We start from the raw sequence: 24323 nt of genomic DNA, 5'->3' as shown, positions 1-24323 counted from the left end.
TGACACGGCTCATACGTGATGAAGAGTTCTGGCCCTCTTTGGTCCAACCACCAGATTTATTCGAACCGGAGGATTGGCCATCCTGATCAGCCTTGGATTGGCTCCAAATCTTAGCTCCACCACCATTTGTTCCACCACTCTAGCCTTGGTTACCCTCTTTGTTCCAGCCACCAGATTGATTCCAATCGGAGGATTGGCCTCCCTAATCAGCATTGGATTGGCTCCAAGTCTTGGCTCCACCACCATTTGTTCCACCACTCCTCCGGCCCTGGTTACCCTCTTTGTTCCAGCCACCAGATTGATTCCAACCTGAGGATTGGCCTCCTTGTTCAGCATTGGATTGACTCCTTGAACAGGGTAATAAAATGGAAAAAAAAACTAAAGTTTTTAACGACGATGTACTAAAATAAAGAGAAAAAAACTAAATATTAGGCGTGTTTTAAAAAAATTAAAAGTTTAGGTATCAAAACGAATAAAATCAACAATTTAGGTACTAAATGAATAGTATGAGGCAGTTACTGTATGTTTAGAATCTTTCTTACCATTGATAAGATACACACATTCTATGTACATAACTACAAACACGTGGCTGGGTGGATAAAAGTGTAAGGAACCTAATGGGTTTTAAATTCACTAAATCAATTAATGTTGTAATTGAATTGGGAAACACTCACGTGCGGCGCCTTAGTATATGGCTAAAATAAGGCGATACCGGTTTTGTTATTATTTTAAATAACAAAACCGGTAAAAAAATGACCGAAAACATCATTATTTTGACCGGACTTATACAGGTAAAAGCGGTCTGGTCGAAAAAATAATGTTTTAGGTAGCGCTTTACCGAAAACATTATTATTTGACCGGATTTTTTCTACCGAATTTACCTATATATGTAATTATAATCTGTCAAAATAATGATGTTTTGGTCATTTTTTTACCTTGTAATTGCTTTCTTGTGGTTGATGATAAAAGTGGTAAGTAATGGATTAGGGGTTTTTAATTCATTAAATCAATTAATATTATATTTAAAAGACTCCATTTTATTATATTACATCATCTTCATATCATAGATAAACACTAGGATAAAATAGGATTAGTGGATGATATAATATTACATTTTTCAAAAAGTGTATAATATAATATTACAATATGATAATTTTATTTTATTTTTTGTATATTTAAAAGATTCGGTTTTATTATATTACAATATTTTCATATCATTAGTAAACACCATGACGCTCAAATATCATGCAACATCTGGTGTTTGAACCTGAGACCTCTAGAAATAACAATCATTTTTAGTCACTGAGATAACTTAGTTCATGTATATTATTACATATTTCGAAAGGTATAGAATTACAATATGATATCTCACCATGTGAGACACAGAATAAAGGGTGTGTCAATTTTGGCACCACTAAGATTTTGATATAAATGTTTAAAAGTCGAATTATTTTATCGAATGAACAAAATTAGATTTTAAAAAATAATTTTTAAAAGTTATATTCGAAAATCAATTACATATAAAAAAGATTTGAGATATAACCATGAGTTATCCTTTTAACGAATAATCACATGCTATCTCAGTTTTTAAAAGTAACAATTGTGAATCTAATTTTAAAATATGATCACATAAATAGATGCAAATGGTGTGAATTTAATTAAAAATTAAAAAATAGTTTCATTAACTTTTTAATTTTTTTATAGAAAAAATCATTCAAATTAGAGGACTGCTAAGGATTAAATTGCAAAAAGCAGAAGTTAAATAGGCTAGAATAAACAAAGTGCAAAATGGGTCAAATTGAACTGCATGAAAAAGGAAGTATGTTACTCTCAAAAAAAGCTTCGAAACCCCGAGCTATATATCCGACATTAGATCAACACCAAATGGAAGTATGTTACTCTCCTCGGTTCGGGTCACATTTTGATCGGATCATGCCCGAAGCCCCGGATACTCTAGAACCCGAGATCTCAAAATGAAGTATTTCCTTTCGGGTATGTAAGGTGATGACAATTGGTGGCCGAAGTTAGGTGAGGGGACTGTGAGTTTTGTTTTAGCATGTGGTTCGGAGATGATGGCAGCTCGGTTTAAGGTATCGGGTTGACGGGATGACGATAGAGATAAGGATCGGGCTATGAAACAATGGCGGACACAATGGGTACCGGTTGATGGTGAGGATGGTGGTTCTAATGATGGGGGCATAGGCATAGGACGAGCAAGAAATAAGATAACAAAAGGAGCAGATTCTCTAATTTAATAAAACTGCGCCAAATCCTACCATTCATGGAAATTCCAGCATCATACATGCTTCATTGTTTGATAGATTTGATAAAACCAAGTACCTATGCTTATACCGTTTTCACCTAAAAGTTGACACATCATAATGGCATCGCTTAATAGCGATCAAATGAAGACAGGCGACCTCCTCCCATGCCCGAACGATCGTAAGGGCCGGCCCTGTTCCGGTAGCTTCTTCCATCACTCCGCGCTGCTGGCCCTCCACCTCCATACCTATCACTGCCTCTTGGAGCAACATCTCGAAACCCTCTCTCTCTGCCATAACCATTCTGAGGGAAACGATCTGGAACACCATATCGATCTCCAGCAGGGGGATACCTGCATTGTTTATGGAAGCATTAGAATTGAAGATATTATACGACAGATGATGTCAAGCCTGTGCAGTAACATCAGGTTAAAATCTTATATACCTGTCGCCAATGAAACGATCACGGCTCCCATATCTGTCGTCTCTGCTTTCAAAACGGTCCCTATCACTAAAGCGCCCGCCATCATAACGGTCATCTATGTACCGATCACGATCTCTGAAGCGATCACCACAGTCATCAGCGCCACCGTATCTTGAGCGTGAAGATAACAAGACACCACTCCCACCTCGGCCACCACCAGCTGAAGGACAATCGCGGGCCCAGTGCCCGAAGCGCCCACATTTGAAGCATTCATCTTGTGCAACGGGCCTGTCTCTGTCTCCACCTGCATAGCGACCCCTGCCACTTGATGAGTAACCTCCTCTATAGCCACGATCAAGATCTTCACTCATCTTGGGCTGTGCCTTATTCACCGAGATGGTGCGCTCTCCCAAGTCACGTCCATGCATCTCCCTGATAGCATCATCCACGGACCGGCGTTCTGAAAATGTAATAAATCCAAATCCACGAGATCGCCCTGTATCTCTCTCCACCATGATCTACAGATATCCACACACAAAAAGCTCATACCAAACAACAAAGAAATTGTAAAGCAAGTACTACATGATTATCAATATAAGCGTTTTAACATACAAGAAACAAGTAAGCACCATGCATCATTTGTATACTAAGGATAGAAGAAAATTACATCAAGTAAATTTGAAGAACATCAGTCTAGACAATTATGCTTGTGCCTACTTATATCATAAGATAGTTCTAGTTTATAAAAAAGAGATAAGTTGAAGGGAATATGGTATAATAGGGAAGAAGTAAAATTCATAGAATCAAATATATTTCTAGTAAAAATTCATCAACATCATCTATGGAAATGAAATAAATGGACTTCGAAAACATAGTAAACGGGGGAATAAAGGAAGCGGAACTTACTTTCTCCTCGTTATAGTTGGTTATGAATTGATATGATGATATTGCAAAGATTCTTAAAACATAACAGAAGATTCTGCAATTTTTCCTTTTCTGATCTGATAAAATATTACTCTGACCTTGACTCATTCCCACAGGATCCAACATAGCTGCTTATGCAATAACTTATCAAAACCTCCATATGGTCAAACAAATGGTTTTCTTTCTTCCATTTCTCTTCCTCTTTATAGTTACATTCTCACCGGTCAGTGTTAAAAAACAATAGACGCTATGGTTTCCACATTGGGCTAAAATCGATCCTTACCAAGCCAAAAACATTTTCCATATCAGTCGGTTTGTCTGCAAGGTATAAATGACATGAGAAGCAGATACATCATCAGGCCCTATATGCCAAAGCGTACTTATAATGTCCGTGTGCAATCAGTTAGGGAGGAGAAATTTGAAAGTGGGTTCAGAAAACTGCCAAAAATAATGAGTCGTATCTTACAGTTTCAGCATTCTTGGTCAACACAACTGGAAGACTTTGAAAAGGCTCTCACAATAAAATCTGACGGAGATAGGAGTCGCTAAAATAATACAAGCTCCCAAAACTTACTGCTACAGAGAGTGCTTGATCTATTACCTGCCATACAGATGCAGTCCCGGAAAAAGAACAGATTTGGATCTCGGCATAAAACTTTCTAGTTCTTGAGGCTTTCATCAGAGGCAAGAGAAACAAATTGGGGGTTGCTAAACTGATTGGGTGAACGGTGATACAAGCTTGAAAGAGAGAGATTTGAACTTGCTATACCAATATCCATGGATCACGTGTTCATACGGAACCAGCATTCAGTTTTGATCTACTTTATTAGAAAACAGGAAATATTAACAAAACTGCATCAAAACTCCTATGGAAAACATGTTCACAACTAATCCGGCAGACTACATTTCTATTCTGAACCAATTGAGAAATTCAAAGGAATCAACAAAGAAATCGAGATATAAGGCTAAATAGGGATTTTAAGTCACGCTAACCACATCAGCCGATATGATGATATCAATCCCATCCAAAAGCGATTAACACTGCCCTCAGGAAAACTACATAATCATGCATGAGTACACAGCTGCACTTTGTCATCATTTGGAACATAGTGGCCCAGAAAACTATACTCTAACGAGTAGAGACAAAGTTGGCTCACTCCGCAACAAAAAAAGGTCAGGCACATGAGAATTGTACAGCAACTTAAGGCTCCACAAGTAAGGAAAGTCTAGACATGCTTTCATATAAACTAGAAAAGGAAAAGATATCTTCACAAAACCCCAGTCCTCTTGGAAGGCAAATCGACCGATATCATGATATCTATCCCAACCAAAAGCAATTAACACTGCCCTCAAGACAACTACATTATCGTCTGTGCACACACAGCTTCCCTTTATCATCATTTGGAGCATGGTGGCCCAGAAAACTGTATGCTAATGAGTAGAGACAAAGGTGGCACACTTCGCAACAGAAAATGGTCAGGCACGTGAGAATTGTACAGCAACTTAATGCTCCACAAGGACTTCACGAGTAAGGAAGGTCTAGACAAGCTTTCATATAAACTAGAAAAGGAAAAGATATCTTGACAAAACTCTGGTAATCTTGGAAGGCAAATAGACTGATATGATGATGTCAATCCCATCCAAAAGCAATTACCACTGCACTCGAGAAATATCGTTTTTATCATCCGCGTACACACAGCCGCTCTTTACCGTCATTTGGAACATAGTGGCGCAGAAAACTGTATGCTAATGGATAGAGACAAAGGTGGCGCACTCCGCAACAAAAAAGGGCAGGCACGTGAGAATAGTACAGCGATATAAGGCTCCACAATGACTTCACAAGTAATGAAGGTCTAGACATGCTTTCATATACACTAAAATGAAAAGACATCTTCACAAAACTCTGGTCCTCTTGGATGGTAAATCGAAACAAATCGATGACTCATTTGTCGTCCATAAGAAATAAAAACAGTGGTCTTGCCAGAAAATTTTCATAACCAGCTCCACAAAAGCTTCACTGTGATGCTTGCCACAAATGGCAACTTAAGAAACAATGCACATTTCTTTAGACAGTCTCCATAATCGTTTCAGGCTCTTTAAAAGTAAATTTCACAAATAAAGCAAAAAACCTTAAGGCTTGTTCCTACATGCAAGGATCCTTTAATCGAAACAGAACGGGTTCTCCATAACATAATTTAAAAGAACCAGTTTTAACTTCAGCTCCCTTCCATGAACCATACACTTAAATTAAACAAAACACTTTGTGCTTGAACATTATGAATAGAGATTCTTTGCACTTCAACAACTTGATGCAGTCACCTTGACCGAAAACACTTCCTAAAAAACCCATCCACGGTATGTCAAAATGTTCTTAAAGCAATTCAAAAAAGCATGAAACAAGAAAAAATAATTTGACGAGAAGAGAGAAATAATAAAAGCAAATCAATTAGGGAAAGCATACAATATTCAACCATATTGAAGAAAAATTCAGCAACCCATTTTCCACAAAGTACACCACTTATAAATCCCCCATCAATTACTCTATCTAATTTTCCAGGCAACCAAACATAACATGAAAAGGGGCGGAAACAAGGGGAAAACAATTTGTTTATCATTTGAAATAAAAAGTACCTGAGATTCAATAATTTTTCCAAACTGACTAAACGCATGTTCAAGCTGTCGCTCGGTGACATCCCACGATAATCCTCCGACAAATATTCGGTTCTCTTCTTTCCCTGCCATTCTTTACAAAAAAAAAAATATTTCTTCTTTGAAAATCTGCGAATGAGAGAAAATAAAGCCAAACATAAAGATCAAAAAGTTAAAATCTTTATCGGTTTCCTGAGGGAAAAAAATCCTAACTTTCCCGAGAAAAGAATTGTTATTCTTTAGTTTACCTCTCCTCTTTTGGCTTCGTATTACTGTCATCCTGTTGGGGTGCATTTTTATGAGAGAGAAACCCTAGATGATTCAGGCGACACGTGAAACATTTTGGATAAAGCATATTAGAGGTCACTAAACTACATCAAAATAATCTTTTTGGACATATAACTTTCAAATACTATAAAATAATTATTAAACGTCCTAAATTGTTACAAACTGATCCCTACATCGTTAAAATAATACTCTCTCCGTCCCATAAAAGATGCCCTTATTGACCTTCAATCAAATAGTTTTCAAATATATACTTTTACATATTTTTTATCAATAATAAATTTTAAATAATAATTAGTCAAAATTTTAAAAAATGACTAAAAAATCAATAATGGACATCTTTTACGGGATAGAGGGAATAATAAATTTAGATAATATTTAAGGATATTTTACGATTAGTAAATTATAGGTCACTAAAATATATAAAAAAAATGGTCATAAAACTTTTAAATATTATAAAATAGTTGTTAAACATTCTAAAATGTTACAAAATGATCCACGCATAGTTAAAATAGTAATAAACGTTGATAAATTCAAGGATATTTTATAATATTTTGATAAGTTAAAATACCATCTTATAACAATTTGATACATTTTAATGACCATTTTCTAATCATTTGAGAAGTTTAATGATTAGTTTGTAATATTTAAAAGGTCACCACCTAAAAATATTATTTTTTTATACATAATTTAATGATATTTTTTAACATAAACATGATATTTTTTTTATCAAAACTATATCAACAAACGTCTTATCAAATAAAGACTTAATAAAAACCCGAACCAGAAACCGATCGAATACTTTCGGCCTTGTACATTTGCACCCACTGGACCCATAAAGAACCGGTCTGCATTTACACAGCCCACAAGTTTTGCAAGATACATTCTTTATATCATATTTTAATTACTTTCATAGATGCCGATTTTACTATTTTTTTCTTTTATTAAGAAAAGAATATATTAACAAGGATGGCAATTTAAATTGAAACCGACGGGTTTCGAACCGATCTGATTTAATAGGGTTAATTTTTTTTTTAAAAAAAATCAGATTCGGGTTTGGTCGAATTTTTAAGGGACGAGGTCAAGTCGGGTTCGGGTGGAGTGTGAAAAAATTCTCACCTGACCGGGATAATAATGCAATTTCTTTTGAAAAGTTTATTATTTTTTAATTAAGTCTTTATTTTATATCGGGTCGAGTTAGGTCAGGTCGAATTTATAGTATATAAATTTGGGTGGGGTCGGAGCAGAATCTGGTGGAAAACATATATATTCGAGTTGGATTGGGTCTGGTCGGGTGAGGATATATAATTTTTGAGTCGGATCAGTTTAGGTGGAAGATACGTATTTTCGGGTTGGCTGAAAACCCGACCCTAACCCCACCCGTTACCATCCCTATATGTGAACTTTGATTTTGGCAAGGCTCAAGTTGGCATGCAACCGTGGAGTACACAAGGCGTTGATGCTACTTACAAGTGATGTGCAATGCCTTAATGGTATGGGTTGATCCGATCTGCAGTTACCACTTGGGGTCTTTAGCGATGAACCTCCAGCTCTAACTCTCAACGGATAAAGTGCCCAAAACAAAATCTAATTTGGTGATGCATCATCTACATTTCCACCATCTTTCGACTTGCTCCGACCCCGACATGTTCCTACCCCATCCTCCAGCAAGCAGGCAGAGCAGCAGTTCAACTTCATTGCTGCCAGTTCCGACACGACCATTTGTTCCCATCACATGATCTTCACACCCACCTGCTTCCTTACTTTAACCATTCATTGGCTTTCCAATAGGAAGATTGGCCTCCCACGTCAGGAGATATAATAGCATACTAGTTAGTAATGAGGGAAACGACAACGTTTGGGGAAAGTGTGAAAATGAAAAACAAAATGGCCCATGCAGGTTTCGAACCTGACCTTCACGTTATTAGCACGACGCTCTAACCAAGCTAATAGGATTTTTGTTAGAAGCTGACAGATTTTTTATAATGATATTAGAAAGATAACATATTGAAATAAAAAAAAAGTACTAGCAGTTGCTACATATACAAACGCTAGAAGGAGGGCTTGAACCTCCGACCTTGTGGTTAACAGCCACACGCTCTAACCAACTGAGCTATTCCAGCAAGTTTGGTAATGCTCCCACGCAACTAATTACTTTTCATATGTTTGAACTATTTGTACATATGTCAATGGAAACTTTACACTGTTCTGTGGGGCAGAAGAAGGAAGTATTGACATTGAAGCATGCTTGTCAGCAGAGACATCGGAGGCTTTGACAATGGACCAATAATTTATCGATTCCGTAACTTTATAATCGATGTTAATGTTAGTATCGAACATGTGTTCGTTGTGTTGTAAGTTAAAGTTCAGTCATCAGTACCATGTTTTCAGTTTGATTGAGAAAGAAAACGATAATAAATTGCATTGTACTATTTTACATTTTACAATGTCAAATAATACGTGATGAGATACATAACCTACATATGAACTGTACAAGAATTGGAGCTTTGTATCAGTCAATGATTCATATGATTGAAAATAATGTTTTATTCAGGCAGGAAGGGAAGCCTTGTAACACTTGTTCCTCCACTGCTATCAGTTAGCGGCTTCAATCCAGTCTCATTTTGTAAATTCGACGTAGTTTTGAGGGATTTCGATGAAAGCCTTTTGTTTCTATGAGGAAGAATTTGCAACCTTGGGTTAAGCTCGGTACCTGAGTTTTCTGCATCCAACTGATAGCTTTTGACAAGCTCAAGTTGACGGGCAATTATTTCGGAACGTCTCGGAAGAAGTTCAACTGGTTCACCTCCAGGTATAACGATATACTCAATCGCTAGACGAACCTCCTGCAAGAATGCAAAGGAATATGTCAATTTACAATAACTTCATTAAGTGTAGATTGCAGTTAGTTCGACGACATTTGAGTGGATGCGATTTGATTAAACATGATAAGAACAGGGTTTCAATAACATATGCACTTTCCCCACCAAGATTTCAAGAATAATTGAAGAAATTTGGAATTGTTATGAGTAAAGAGCACAAGGGAAAAATATAACACCTCTAAGGCATCGATCTCTTCCAAGGTGGGTTTTCGTTTCGGTGCATCATCTTCAACCTCGATATCGGAAGAATTTCTGTTAAGAAGCCTCGATTTTGAGGTATATGATTCCCTCTCGAGAATCATGCGCACTGCCTTGACCATTTGTGCCATGGTATTTGACTGCAATCCAAGAAAAGAAACCATGTTATCCATTAAACACATTTTATGTATGAAGCGCCATTTTTTTATGACATTTCATATCAGCAAAAAGATTGTACCAGGAAGATAAAAACAACAATGAAGTTGGTGTTTTTCAGCACAATTGTTTGTGAAAATAGTTATGAAGATACCTTAATGACAAACATTGGCAACTTGTGGAACTTTGCTATTCCACGAATCCATGGGTTCTGCTTTATTTCCAAGGCGGATGCTAAAATCGCATCGGCCATCCCAATGTCATCGGTGACATCTAGTTCATCTTCAAGTCCCATTACTGTTGCTACTTGTAAGAGATCAGCTTCAAGGATCTAAAGGATACATCCAACAACAAAAAACATATAAGCACAGCATGAAGACACCCGAAGCTTATCGAGCACATTCAAGATATTCCATTAGAGGCCGTCAGATTACAATTACGAATCGTGTTCTTTTATCGGAAAAAGTTCTAAAAGTCAACCTATAAATTTCAGCAAAGTATCTGTCCAAGTATCTATTTTCCTTCTACTTTTTGCCCATTTCATCATGCACTCTTGAAATAGAAGAAAAGGAAAGCATAAACCATGTACTTCACCTTGTAAGTATAAACAAATATTGGAGAGTTCCGTTTGCTAGCGGACCTGGTAAACCTGTGTTTCTTTTTAGGAATAGGAAGATCATCTTCATCTTCATCACCAAAATCAACTTCAGCACGTTTTTCTTCATTAACATGCAACACAGATTGCTCATCTTCCTCGTCACAATGAACTGCAGCACGTTTTTCTTCATTAACATGCAACGCAGATTGTTCATCTTCCTCGTCATAATGTACTTCATCACTTTTTTCTTCATTAAGAAGCATGTGAGATAGTTCACGATGTTCGATTTTAGTCATCACAGTAGACTTGATAGGAACATTAGCTTCAGGCTCCATCTGACGGATTTCAAATAAAGGACATTTCCCTGCCAACCAGAAATGGTTCTGCTTAAATATCTTCTTAGATGAAAACTTTACTTGATATGCAAGTAGGTAGATGCCAAAAGAAGGCTTGTAAATAAATGTAAAATGGATATAATCTACCAGCCAGTATAGCATCCACAGTTGAATCAAGTCTATGATGGACACGACACTCGGTCTTAGATATCATCTCAACAGCACATGTAAAGGTCGACGGGCCCTTTCGTTCGAGAATAGTCTTTTGCACTTTCCTTTTCCTTGCTTCTTCATCACCCAGAGTTACACTCTGTTTTCCAGTGAAAGAGCGACTTTAATCAATATGAAAAACTTCAGTAAAGGTCGCATAGATCAAAATAATTTACTTGTTCCATAAATTTCCTAACAACATGAAAGCAAGTGGTATATCCATACGGCAAATCCCACTTTGAGCACATTGAAAGCCATATGAGCAATATGAAGTGAAGAAAAAAGAAGTTGCTTTGCACCTCGATGCCACCGACAAGGATCTGTAGAGAAGGGTTCTTTATTATGTTGTCGATGGTCATTCCATGGGCTGTTCCAACCAGCTGAACTCCTCTTTGAGCAATAGTGCTGGCAGCTAATGCTTCAAGCTCTGTACCTATCTCATCAATTATGATGGTCTCAGGCATATGATTCTCAACCGCCTCAATCATAACCTGCAAGGTAATTGAGCCTAGAACAATTAGACTTGAAACAAATGATTGATGTTTTGCAATGAGAAAAATACACATCAATACTCACATTATGCTGCATATTTACATTCGGAACTTGCATTCTCCTTGCACGCCCTATTCCTTCATGGGGGACATCTCCATCACCTCCAATCTCATTCGATGTATCAACAATGACAACACGTTTCATGTGTTCATCTGCCAACATTCTAGCTATTTCTCTGCGACAAAACGAGGATTTTGTCGGATACAGACTTCTTTCAAGAACTTTCACTTAAGTAGTGAGTCAGTTATAGTGATGTAAGATCAGATAACATTAAGATTATGAAACCCTGTGTAAATAACATTAAGAGAAAATCCACCAACAACTGTTTGAACAACACGGACATCGAGAAACAACAGAGACTTTGTAGGAATAAGTACCTGATTAAGGTCGTTTTGCCAACTCCAGGAGGACCTATGACCAGGATGGAACCTCCTCCCTCGACCAAGTCGTGAATAATCTCAGCACTTCCAGACGCAGCTCGACCCACCCGGCAAGTGAGGCCGATAATTTGCAATTTACGGTTTCTAATAGCACTAATGCGATGTAATGATCTATCGATTCCGGAACGGTTATCATCCGAAAAGTCACCAACCTAGGACAAAACAAGCAATTTCAATCCACTTATAATCTATGTCAAAAAGAAGCAACTTCATCTCAAAAAGAACTATGCCAGCCACAAAAATCCCCTTTCCAACAAATAAAGTAACAATTACTCTATTTAATTATCAATCATTCAACAGATAGTATTTTTCTTTTATTGAAGTCAAATTTTATTATAAAAAATACTCTCTCTGTTAAACATAAAGCAAAAATTCAAACCTGAAGCTTAATCTAATTGGTTGAGGGATCATCCTTTAACAGTGATTCGAATCCATCATCTACCTCAAACTATACAAAAAAATTGAGCAAAAAGTTCAAATTAAGACTTCACTAATTCACTGAAAATCACCTTAGATATGGCGTGCACTAAATCCTCATGCTTAACGGGCTGATCTGAAATAATCCAATCCCCGGAAGGAAACCTAGCGAGAGGCTTCCTCCCCAAATCCATAACCACCTCAATCAACTCCCCTATCTCACCATGCCCGCTAAGCTCTCTCCTCACCCTCGACGGTAACATCTCGAGGAACAAATCAAGCTCCGTGCACGCCTGGAATCGGGAAGTCGAGGTCGAAGCCGACGAAGACCCATTCGAGGACGTGGATCGATCCGACGGTTTCCGGATCTGCTGGGTGCGGAGGCTCGAGGGCTGGGATTGCTTCAGAGGCGCCGTGGGGGGTCTCTGATGAGCTCCGCCGCGCTGCGACATGGTGACGAGGTGGGAATGCCGCCACTGACGGTGGCGCCATGAGACGGCGTCGTTTGTGATGTCGACTAGAACGAATCTGGAATTCAGAGCTCTCATTTCGTTGGAGTGTATGGTTTTGTACCTTCCTTGTGTGCTTGGTTTTTGTAGGAAGGAAAAGAAGATATGAGAAGCAAAGGGGAAGACGAGGAAGAAGAAGATTCCAAGGGATCTCCTCTGGGGTAGGAGGGAAAGTGGGACCCCACGGCGGACATTGCCGACCGTGGAACACGAAGGTGGTTTCTTTGGTGACACGTGGGAGATATCTGGATTTTTTGGATTACATTGTAAAAAAGTTAAAATATGGAGTACTGTTACTGACAGTAAAAAGAGTAGACAGTTGCGCAGTTATTTCGGGTAAATTCAGTTAAAAAAGTTGAATAGTTAGGATAAATTAGTATATTGTCACATACGGTACCTATACTTGAACAAAACATTCAATTTAATACTTTTAATTTAGCGAAATATCTAATACCACACATGTATTTTGATAAAAGTTTAATATAAACCTATAGTTATGGATAGGCATGGGACCTGAATCCGACGGGACTCGACCCGATCGGGTTATTTTTTTAATTTTGGGTTTGGGTCGGGTTTTTTAAATATGATGTTCGGGTCAGGTCAGATTCGGGTTTATGGTGAAAATACCCGAACCGACCCGAAAAAATATAATTTTACCTTATATATTTAGGAATAATTACAATAATACCCCTTTATATATTATTTTTTCAATTAAATCATTGTTTTTATCAATGTTATTAAAATCGGACCAGTCGGTTCGATCGATTGAACTGTGAACCGGTGGCCTGTCCGGTCCGGTTAACTTCCAAAACCTACTGTGCATAGAACCGATAAATAATCGGTAAAACCGGTTGAGAACCGGCAAAATCAGGGTGAACCGGCTGAAAATCGGTAAAACTAGTGTGAACTGCCGATTCTCTTTTTTTCTTTAAAAAAAATTAAACCAAACGACGTCATTTGTTAAACGAGTCGAGTCGAACTCGAGTACTGTTGAGCTCGACTCGAACTCGAAAACTTTAAAAGTAAGCTCAACTCGACTCAAAAACTCACGAGCTAAAAATTATCAAGTTCAACTCAAACTCGAAATATAATATTGAAACTTGAACTCGAAAAGGCTCAAACTCAAAAAAAAAATTAGAAGCTCGATTGAAGCCTGAAATTCAAACTCAATTGAAGCGAAAGAATAGTTCGCTCTGTGCTCACCAAAATACTCCATGATTTTGAATATCAAATTACCTCTAGTATTTATAGAAGTCTGTTGGGATGTTCTTCTATGTTTCTTAGCCATGTGGGATTGTTTTGTTCTCATATTTTTACTCTTTAGACTTTTGGGATGCTCTTCTATTTTTCTTAGCCATGTGAGATTGTTTTTTTTTTAAAAAAAATTAAACTAAACGACATCGTTTGTTATGGTTTTTTTCAGCCACAAATTTATTTTTTGATTATAGTTATAAAAATATATTTATTATTTAATATGTTTTACCTTAAATATTATGTTGTAGTTGATTTGAATCATTTTGTTTCACTTGATTTTATGTTTTTTAATTTATATATGTTATTTTCATACTTTTTAATATTGTAAACTTAAAAAAATGTTATATATATATTAATATTGTTTTGAATATTATATAAAATTTAAAAAAATATTATTTTATATAAAATCTGGTTGAACCACGGTTGAACCAGTACCTTCACCGGTTCAAGGTCCGGTTCGGTTTTATTGACTAAAAATAATATTTTTATTATTATGTTGGGTCGGGTCGGTTCGAGTTTTATCTCAAAAAGTTGGGTCGAATTCGAGTCGGGTGGATGATATATATTTTTCGGATCGGGTGAATGATGTATAATTTTCGGGTCCGTTTGGGCGAAACCCTACCCATGCACATCCCTACCTATAGTTCAATAAAATATTCTGTATATGCAAAATGATGATATAGCGAGAGGAAGATTCATCTTTGGTGACCGATGTCAGTGTCACGGACGGTCACATAATTTTATGTTAGGGAACAAATTTTTAAAATTTCGGGTGGAAATGAATTTATAAAAATTCCAAGAATAAAAATATATGATCAACAAAAAAATATAAAATAAATATATAAAATATATAATAATTCAAAATTTACATGAACAATTTAATTAACAACTGCTCGAACCTTCATCATCGTCTTATTACGAAATCGAAACCAAAGTCAAGGTCCTCGACCGCGCAACACAACGAGCACATGTCAATACTATACGTAGAAGAGTTGTGTGGGATTAGTTTTGTAGTTGTAACTTGCAGGTCCATTAATTTGACTTTTAAAATGTTCAGAAACGAAGTACACGAAACAAATTGTTCGTTAGATGGATTTGTCCTATGTTGATAGTTTGGCCGAATGGTCTAAGGTGCGAGATTTAGGCTCTGGTCCGAAATGGTGTGGGTTCAAGTTTGATTGCCGTCGGTCATGTTTTATGTAGGAATGGGTATTGGTCGGGTTTTTAGTCTATCCGACCCGATCTGAGAACAAGGAGTCCTCCACTCGAGATCCGACCCGACCAAAACAAGTTTTCATCCGACTCGAACCCGCCCCAATATATAACTTAAAACCCCGACCCGACCCAAAATAATTAAAAAATTATTTTTATTCAACAAAAATAGTGACTTAATTGAAAAAATAATATATAGAGGGGTATTATTGTAATTATTCCTAAATATATAAGGTAAAATTATATATTTTTCGGGTCGGGTTGGATCGGGTATTTTTCACCCTAAACTCGAATCTGACCCGACTGAACTTCACATTTAAAAAACTCGACCCGACCCGACCTGAACCATAATTTTTTAAAAAAAGAAATCCTACCCAATCGGGTCGGGTAGAAACCCATCGGGTTCAGGTACCATGCCCATCCCTAGTTTTATGATAGAATCAGAAGTTTAATGAGTATTTATAACTTTCGAAATATTCGAGTTTAAAAAAAGGTCATTCTAACTTAGTTCAATGATAATTATTGTGTTTTATCTAATAAATATTTCATCTAATTATTGTATTCATTTAAAAGTTTTTGTGTTTATATTATCTTATGTACATTCTTTTTCCTAATCTATGGAACGACATGCAAAGCAATGTGGAAGCAAGCTTCCCGAGAATTATTACTCGGAACCAAGCTAGTTTTATTGCATGTAGAAGCATGAATGATAACATCATCGTTGCTTAAGAGGCGATCCATTGCATGAAGCGGGAGAAGGAAAATCCTTGCTGATTGGCTGGTAAAGTTGATCTTTAAAAAGCGTATGAAGTTCGAACTTTGTGGGGGTGCTAGACCTTCCACACATTTGATTGACTCTCGAACCCGTATTTATAAATATCTGATTTAGAAAAAATGGGCTAATAAATTTTTCTTGAAAAATACGTTTTTTAAAATTATCTTTTTTAAAATACACTTGTATATGGGTTTGATCATACCTAACCTCAAATGATCGATTGAGTCTCAAGTCTTCTTTTAAAAACTAATTTTGTATAAAAGTCCAAATCACATTTTAAAAAAAATCATCAAGATTAAGGATCGTTTCGACATCCATCTTCGTCATTTTCGTCAACTATCCCCAAATAACCTTTCTCCGTCCTACCCAAACCATAAATCCATCAAGCTTAACCCTTATTCAAAGTTTGACTAGTACCCCTCATGAACACACATAAAAGTAACTAAAAAGAGAATGGGGAGAAAAAGAATCATTTGGAGTTGAGAGATATTTGGAGACGATTAGAAATAAGGGTTAGAGAAAATAGAGAGTAAAGAGAGCGAAATAAGAGAAATGAAGGGAAAAAATAGTTTATATAATCTATCAAAACTACGTGGTTTTGGTCTTTGAAAAACTCATCTAAACGATGTCGTTTTGGTACACTGACCCATTAATTGAATGGAATTAGAATTTGGATAACGTTTTTGTTTAAACAATTTAGAGTAATTGCAGGAGGTATCCCACGAAAGTTGTTCTCAACCTGGCGTTGGGACAGCCTACTATCCTACTTCCCCCTTACCCCTTACCCCATTACATATGGGAATAGGGTCAGCTAATTTTAATTTAGGGTAATTGCAGCTCTAATCCTTTTTAGTTCTTATCCCTTTCAAGTTAGTTTGTAATTATCGTTTAATTACTAAATTGACCTTACTTTCTATTTTAACAATTATGTGCCCAAAATCATTATTTAATAATTTTTATTTTTAATTTTTGAAGGTGAGTATATAAATTGAGAGCCATGCTGAGGGGCGAAGCTTTAGGAAAAGTAACATTTTGGACTAGAGACTAGAAATGGTAATTGCCAGAGTTTAATGTAGTCACGTACGGAACTACCTTTAGGGTGCGTTTGGTTCACGGAATATAAGATTACCAGTGGGAATGTAATCCACATTCCCACGTTTGGTTAGCCCGGGAATCCCATTCCCGGTAATGTTAGATTACCAATAGTGGATTTTTTTGGGGTATATTACCGGGAATGTCATTACCTCCCTTTCCTTAGGTATTATTGGATTACCGGTGTTTTGGACTAAAATGTCCTTAAATTTTTATTTTTTTCAAAAACATCATTCTTCTGTCATTGAATAATAAAAATTCTACGAATATTAAATTACAAATTTATCCTTAAATTATTATAGATTTACAAAAAAAAGTATATAATTAAAATTTTATATGAAGTTCAGGGGTTAAAATAAAATTTTACCCTTTCATTAAACCTTTTTATATTTTTAATTTTGTAAAAAAATATATATAAATATTATGAATTTAAATTTTTAAAGAAAATATATAAATATTTTCTAACTTATAATATTATACAAATATATAATAAGGACAATTTGGTCAAATATACATTCCAATAATCTTTTATTCCTTTAACCAAACACAGTAATCTTACATTCCTGCTAAGCTAACCAAACACAAAATACAATATTCCCAGTAATCCTATTCCCTGGTAATCTTACATTCCCACTGGTAATCTTATATTCCGTGAACCAAACGCACCCTTAGTCTTGGGGGGTGTCTCTGCTTAACGAGTTGAACAGTTTAAACTTGACACGGTCAAAATTTTATTTTGTATTAATAAATATTCAAAGGTAATTTTTTATAAGTATTTATATGATTAACTATATTTTTCACATTTTTTTATATTATAATGAATTATTATTTGTTTAATTTAATAAAAAAATCTAATAAAAAATTTATATTATATATTTCTTTAAAAAAAATTGAATTAGGGGTTCATTTTTTTAATTTCGCCCCGAGCATAGAAATAATCAGTATCAGCCATAATATGAGATCTCTGCATGGTGTTGATTAGGATAAAGAGTTAAAGACCTTCTCATAATCCACTTTGTGATCCAAGTTTTCCCTAAATGCCTCAAAGGTCCCTCGCTGCCAGTTTTTTTCAACGTAATATCATTCCAGGGGATTGTCTCAGGAAAGGCGGGTTAATATACGGCTAATATACGGTATTACCAGATACATTAAAATGTATTTAATAAATTCGGTTTAGCGGTACCTATTATGTTGACAACTAATAATGTTTTAGGTAGAAAATATGAAAAACTATTAAAAAATTTGGTAACCGGTAAACTTTGGTTATCGGTAAGTATCTATCATTTTTATAAAAGTGTCCATACTTTTAACATATCAAGTAAATTTTACCGGTTTTGTCATAATGAATATGGTTTTGTCATATTTTTACCTGTTATATTGTAAAATATCTATCCTTTTTATAAAAGTATCCATACTTATTTCACTGTGAAAATATATTTATTATTATCTTTGGTTAATATTGTTAAATTTAAATTCTAAATAATATTTTATAAAATATCAAAACAATCAAATAATTTTTTGTGTAAATGAAATTATTAAATTAATATTGTAGGTGGAAAACATGAAACACTATTAAAAAAAATTGAAACATAAATTACATAACTTTTAAAAAAGTATATATCATTTTTATAAAAGTGTTCATACTTATAAAAGTAGGTCTAAGTCATGAAGAAATATTAAAAAATTATGCTACCGGTTCGTGTCGATCCAAATTAAAAATGTGTCGATCCAAAACGATATAACAGGTAAAACTATGACAAAACCGGTATAGAAATGATAAAACCGGTAAATCGCTACCGGATACATTTAAAGTGTCGGTACTTTAATATAAGGATCGACACTTCGTGAATTTAAAAGAGAAGCAGTTTTAAATCCTATAAAGTGTCGATACTTTAAAAAAATGTATCGATCCAAAACGATATACCAGATAAAAATATGATAAAACTGGTAACAAAATGATAAAACCGGTAAAACGTTACCGGATATATTGAAAGTGTCGATACTTTATATAAGGATCGACACTTTGTGAATTTAAAAGAGAAACAGTTTTAGCGCCTATAATGTGTCGATACTTTAAAAAAATATATCGATCCAAAACGATATAACAGGTAAAAATATGATAAAACCGGTATCAAAATGATAAAACCGGTAAAATGATACCGGATATATTGAAAGTGTCGATACTTTCGTAAGTACGTGTAATAAATTATCGACACTTTCAAAGAAATAGGTAATTATCCTTTCGAAAGTATCGACACCTGACATAAAAGTATCGACACTTTTGTATTTGTATCGATTAAATATAAATAACATATCCGATGAAAATATAAGCTAAATATCATCTGAAAATAGATAGAACGGACGAGTTTTTGAAATCGATGCGTAATTGTTGCTGCATTTCAGAAGGCGTTTCTAAAGCGAAGTTTGTTTGTTTGTTGCTGCAGTCGAATCGAAAAGTATGTTGTCGAAACCCTAATTTTTTATTATTACAGTAATCGCGATAGGGTTTTTATGTGTTGTTTGGGGTTTTGGAGTAAAGAATCATTTGGGACCGATTGCAGGTAGAAAGTGATATTCAAGGAAAAATATAAATGTCGATACTTTTATTAAATATTATAGGTAGAAAATGATATTATATGTTGTATAAATGTGCCGACACATTTTGGTGTGGCCATTCAAATTCTTTTGAAGAAAACCGTTTTACCACAAGAGTAGTTATCTATATTTGTATATTGAATAAAGTGTATGTAACAAAATAATTTGATTTGCGTAAACTGATATATGAAGGAAAAATGGAGTCAATGGGTTGGAAAATTGTTGGTGGAGCAGATGACTTTGAAATTGAGGCCGAGACTCGAAAGCAACCAGAGGGTGGATATATGTACTTCTAGTAAGTATCAATGTCTTTTTGTTATTATTGTTGAAATGGTAATTGGATTAAAGTATCGATAAACTTTAAATTAATTACAAATTTTAAATGTTGACAGTATGGCCGAATGCAAAAGGATGAAGGAAGATGGCACACAGAGCGGTTCGGTATGTAAAATGAAATTGACATTGAGTAGTATTTAGTGTTAATGTATTGATTAAGAAACGTTTATGTTTTATATTAGGTGACAAAAGATGTGAGGTCCAAATGAAATTCAATGAGTGATGCTGAAAAGGAACCTTACATCACACAGTCAAGGAATGATAGTAAAGAATACAAAGAACGGAGGAAAGCACATGAAAATAAGGTATTCATTAAACTTGTAAATACGTTGATACAAAATATATAAGAACTATAACATTATATATTGTTAAAAAATGTAGGAAGTGTCGACAAGATGCAGCATTAAAAGGGTGAATTTATTAATTAAACACCTTAAGGAGAAGGGTCAGTTGAATGTGCTGGGAGAAATAGGTTTTGGATCGTTGGTAGGAGTAAGGGATCGACCTATTCGGAGGGAATTGTGTCGATCCTTGATGGCGCAATTTGATGTCAGTCAATGTATTGCTAAATATGGTGATTTTTCATTTCCTCTCGGGATCCCATGTGCTGCAGCCGTATTGGGGGTAGAAAATGAAGGCAAAAGTGTTGTAGAAGTCTGTAAGAGTAAGGACTGGAAAGCACTTGCCTCCAAATATGGTTTGAAGCATAAGGTGACATATGCTGAAACTGAAGAGGAAATAAAAAGTGGATCTTACGTTGGGGATGAGCTGAAGGCCAGAGTTCTATTATACCTTGTCGGTATCTTTCTTTGTCCAACGGGTAATATGTCAACAAACAAAGAACATATGAAGCTCATTTGTGATGAAGGCTTGAAGGGTGAATTCAATTGGGCTGAATATATCCATTCGAGATTGATTGAATCAATAATCACCTTTAAAAAGGGCAGCCAGAGATACCTCAAAGGGTGCATAGCAATCTTAGAGGTAAATGAGTTGAATAACTTTTTTGTGTTTTTATGTAAAAATATAAATTTTATTATAAATGCAGGTTGCACTGTTCGATTTTTGGTCGGGCTGTGAGGCAGTGCCGGCTTATGAAAGAACCGGAATGGCACGCATCCGTGCATGGGGGAAGGAAGAGGTGGTTAGAGTGATGGTGAAGTTGAAGTTAGATAGAGCGAAGAAGCAAGAAAGGGTAATAAATGTAATTAAATAATATTAAGAATATAATCAATGTCTTAATATTGTAATTTAATTTTGAAGGTTATTGGCAAGGATGTAGAGGAGGCAGAGGAGAAGAAAGGAGGGATGGTTGTATTGGGGGATGACGGTGAGGGAAAACAGAGTAACTTCGACATTTTGATGTCTGAATTGGCTGATATCAAAAAAATCCAATTTGAAATCATGCAAAGACAATCAAGAGTCGAAGATAAACTTGATAGAGTCGAAGAGAAACTTGAGAGAGTCGAAGATACACTTGAGAGGCATAAGGGGGTAGTGGAAGGGAAAATAGATGGAGTGGTGAAAGAAGTAGAGGTGTTGAGGGGTGAAGTGGTGAAAGAAGTTGGGGTGTTAAGGGGTGATATTAAGATGGTGACGGGTGAAAAATTTGAGGGAGTGGTGAAGGAGGTTGTGGAATTGAGGAGTGAACTTACGGGGGTGAAGGGGGTGGTTGATAAATACTTGGATGAAGGAGATCAATTGAAGGGTGAAATAAAAGAGATGAAGAGCTATGTAGAAAAAAAATACGATGAACTGAAAAAATATGAAGAAGAAAAGAGGGAGGAGGAAGAAGAAGAGATGGAAGAAATGAGGAGGAAGGAAGTCGATGTCATTTATACACCGGAGAGTGTTATAGCAGCAGATTTGGATTCGGAATGTCCTGCACCCCAGAAGAAGAAGCAGAAGGTAAGTTGAATAAAAGAAAACTTAATTTGATTTTTATTATGTTGTTGTGACAAAAATTTGTATGCAAAATTGTAGGTTGAAAAAGCGGATATTCCAAGCGGAATTGATGACATCGAAGCTGCAATTTGTGATTATTTATGGAATAGCGAGTTAGAATCGGAGTAAGTGAAATATATTGCTTTGTGAGTTATATTTAAATATTTCATGACAACATATTAATCCTAATGATTCATACAGGTATTCTGTAATATCAATGGGAAATCAATTCGCTAGTGTATACGACGTTGCAACGTTGAAGCCTACGGAATGGGTTGGTGGTGTGGTAAGTAGAAAATAGAAAATATTAAAACGTATTTAATATGTTCTGATTGTGTAATTAATTTTGTTAGGTTATTGATTTGCTCGCCTGGACAGTATGCTACGATTCTCAGAAGTCACTCCGGAGGATTGGCTACCTTCCATACCACTTAGCAGTGAGTTAAATTAATAAATGGAGATAAGTAGTGTTATAGACGGTAAATTAATAATGTTTGTTGCGTAATTGCAGCAGCAGGCGTTGGATGCCAACAGCAAAGAAAGTGTTGAGGGTATTGCTAGCTTCTGGGGTCCCATATTGAATAACTATGTGAAATTCACCGACTGTGAGAAGGTAAGACACCATACCAATTGCAAATGATGTTTTCGGATATAGAATGTTGAATTTTGTCAAATTGGGTGTGAAATTTGTTGTAGATCATGATCACAATAAACTACCATAATTCACATTGGTATCTGTTGGTGTTGGATATGGTAGATCGTGTTGCAACAATATATGATAGTATGTTTACAACTGAAGCAGCTAGACAGAGAGTGAAGGATGCTAAGAGATTGGTATGTATGTATGTATGAAAGGATATTATGTAAATTATAATGCATAATTTTTTTGGATCATAACTTCTTCTATTTTAATGCAGATTAAAATACTAGATTCTTATAATAAGAAACGCATTTGGGTTGAATCCTGTGGATCTCTAGGAAAGTATCCCTTGAAAAATTTCAAATTTGTGGAGCATAAGAAGAATAAGCAATTGAATGGGTATGAGATGTTATCACAAATAGAAAGCTTAATTTATGCAGTATTCATCATAATTGACATGTGTGGTTTTCAAATTTTGTAACAGACATGATTGCGGCATGTATGTGATGATGTGGATGGAATCGATCGGTTCTACAGGGGCAACTGGTGATTTTGTAAGTGGATAGAAAAATTCGTTTGTGGTAACATTGTTAAAAGTCGTAGATTGAATGCTGTAGTTGACAATACTTAACGTTCTGACAATTTGAATATAGGTTGTTGGAGACTGGGATCGATCGCGAATATTAAACGATCTCGTAAGCCACAATCAAAATGAACGAAGTCAGGAGATAACAAAAGCTGCCATATTACATAAGAATAACAAAAGGATGCAATGATGTAAATGTAGGGTTAATTTTGTATAAGATTTATAATTTTGTATACGATTTATATTTTTGTATGTGAATATAATTATGAATGAGATGAGAAAAGTTAGCAGTATGTTGTTGTACATGTTTCTTATACACATTAAGGGTCATGTTGATACTTTGAAGTAAAAGGCAAATTTACAATATGGCCAACAGGGTGCAACAATAAAGTGTCGAACCATATATAAAAAGTGTCGATCCCAAAAACATCGAAACCCAAAAGTATAATGTAATATGTAATTTTCCAATCTAACCGGTACAAGTATACCAGTTTTATGAGAGAATATGTCTAAATAATGTGTCGACACTTTTTTAGTTTGTGTCGATATTTTTTGTCCAGAATGAATGGAAAACAGGGTGCAACCATAAAGTGTCGATCCATATATAAAAAGTGTCGATCCCAAAAACATCGAAACCCAAAAGTATAATGTAATATGTAATTTTTCAATCTAACCGGTACAAGTATACCGGTTTTATGAGAGAATATGTCTAAATAATGTGTCGACACTTTTTTAGTTTGTGTCGATAGTTTTTGTCTTGAATGAATGGAAAACAGGGTGCAACCATAACGTGTCGATCCATATATAAAAAGTATCGATCCCAAAAATATCGAAACCCAAAAGTATAATGTAATATGTAATTTTTCAATCTAACCGGTACAAGTATACCGATTTTATGAGAGAATATGTCTAAATAATGTGTCGACACTTTTTTAGTTTGTGTCGATATTAATTGTCCAGAATGAATGGAAAACAGGGTGCAACCATAAAGTGTCGATCCATATATAAAAAGTGTCGATCCCAAAAACATCGAAACCCAAAAGTATAAT

At 35.4% G+C, this 24323-nt stretch overlaps 2 protein-coding genes and 1 non-coding gene across 4 annotated transcripts; all 3 read right to left on the bottom strand.

The window, feature by feature from the left end:
- Positions 1-2242: 2242 nt before the first annotated feature.
- Positions 2243-6568, bottom strand: LOC120132355 (glycine-rich RNA-binding protein RZ1C-like). 2 transcript variants are annotated; one of them, XM_039149136.1, is made up of 4 exons: positions 6507-6568; positions 6241-6387; positions 2707-3203; positions 2243-2614 (listed from the first exon to the last, which is right to left on the bottom strand). In XM_039149136.1, exons 2-4 carry the CDS (start codon positions 6349-6351, stop codon positions 2392-2394), a joined length of 831 nt encoding a protein of 276 aa, XP_039005067.1. In that variant the 5' UTR covers positions 6352-6387; positions 6507-6568; the 3' UTR covers positions 2243-2391. The 2 variants fall into 2 exon arrangements, with proteins under 2 accessions (XP_039005067.1, XP_039005066.1); XM_039149135.1 differs by lacking the exons at positions 6241-6387; positions 6507-6568 and adding an exon at positions 3592-4715.
- Positions 6569-8592: 2024 nt separating this feature from the next.
- Positions 8593-8666, bottom strand: TRNAN-GUU. The gene has a single exon. It is a non-coding gene; the product is annotated as a tRNA-Asn (tRNA).
- A 268-nt stretch (positions 8667-8934) lies between these two features.
- On the bottom strand, positions 8935-12913 carry LOC120132356 (protein SEEDLING PLASTID DEVELOPMENT 1-like). The gene is made up of 9 exons (XM_039149137.1): positions 12424-12913; positions 11852-12066; positions 11499-11649; positions 11222-11413; positions 10860-11022; positions 10374-10741; positions 9934-10110; positions 9602-9763; positions 8935-9389 (listed from the first exon to the last, which is right to left on the bottom strand). Exons 1-9 carry the CDS (start codon positions 12877-12879, stop codon positions 9090-9092), a joined length of 2184 nt encoding a protein of 727 aa, XP_039005068.1. The 5' UTR covers positions 12880-12913; the 3' UTR covers positions 8935-9089.
- Between the last annotated feature and the right edge of the window lie 11410 nt (positions 12914-24323).

This window comes from Hibiscus syriacus, unplaced genomic scaffold (assembly GCF_006381635.1).
Source record: "Hibiscus syriacus cultivar Baekdansim isolate YM2019G1 unplaced genomic scaffold, ASM638163v2 tig00110561_pilon, whole genome shotgun sequence".
Taxonomy (NCBI): domain Eukaryota; kingdom Viridiplantae; phylum Streptophyta; class Magnoliopsida; order Malvales; family Malvaceae; genus Hibiscus; species Hibiscus syriacus.
This window is presented reverse-complemented; position numbering and strand designations above follow the sequence as displayed.

Bases quoted from the DNA above. Each gene is read 5' to 3' on its own strand.
- LOC120132355 (XM_039149135.1), bottom strand. From the start codon at position 3,735: ATGTTGGATCCTGTGGGAATGAGTCAAGGTCAGAGTAATATTTTATCA. The intron at 3,204-3,591 runs GTAAGTTCCGCT...GGATATCTGTAG, and splicing joins CCAACTATAACGAGGAGAAA to ATCATGGTGGAGAGAGATAC. The intron at 2,615-2,706 runs GTATATAAGATT...TAAACAATGCAG, and splicing joins GATCGTTTCATTGGCGACAG to GTATCCCCCTGCTGGAGATC.
- LOC120132356 (XM_039149137.1), bottom strand. From the start codon at position 12,879: ATGAGAGCTCTGAATTCCAGATTCGTTCTAGTCGACATCACAAACGAC. The intron at 11,650-11,851 runs GTACTTATTCCT...GTTTTGTCGCAG, and splicing joins GGCAAAACGACCTTAATCAG to AGAAATAGCTAGAATGTTGG. The intron at 10,742-10,859 runs GTAGATTATATC...TCTGGTTGGCAG, and splicing joins TGTGGATGCTATACTGGCTG to GGAAATGTCCTTTATTTGAA.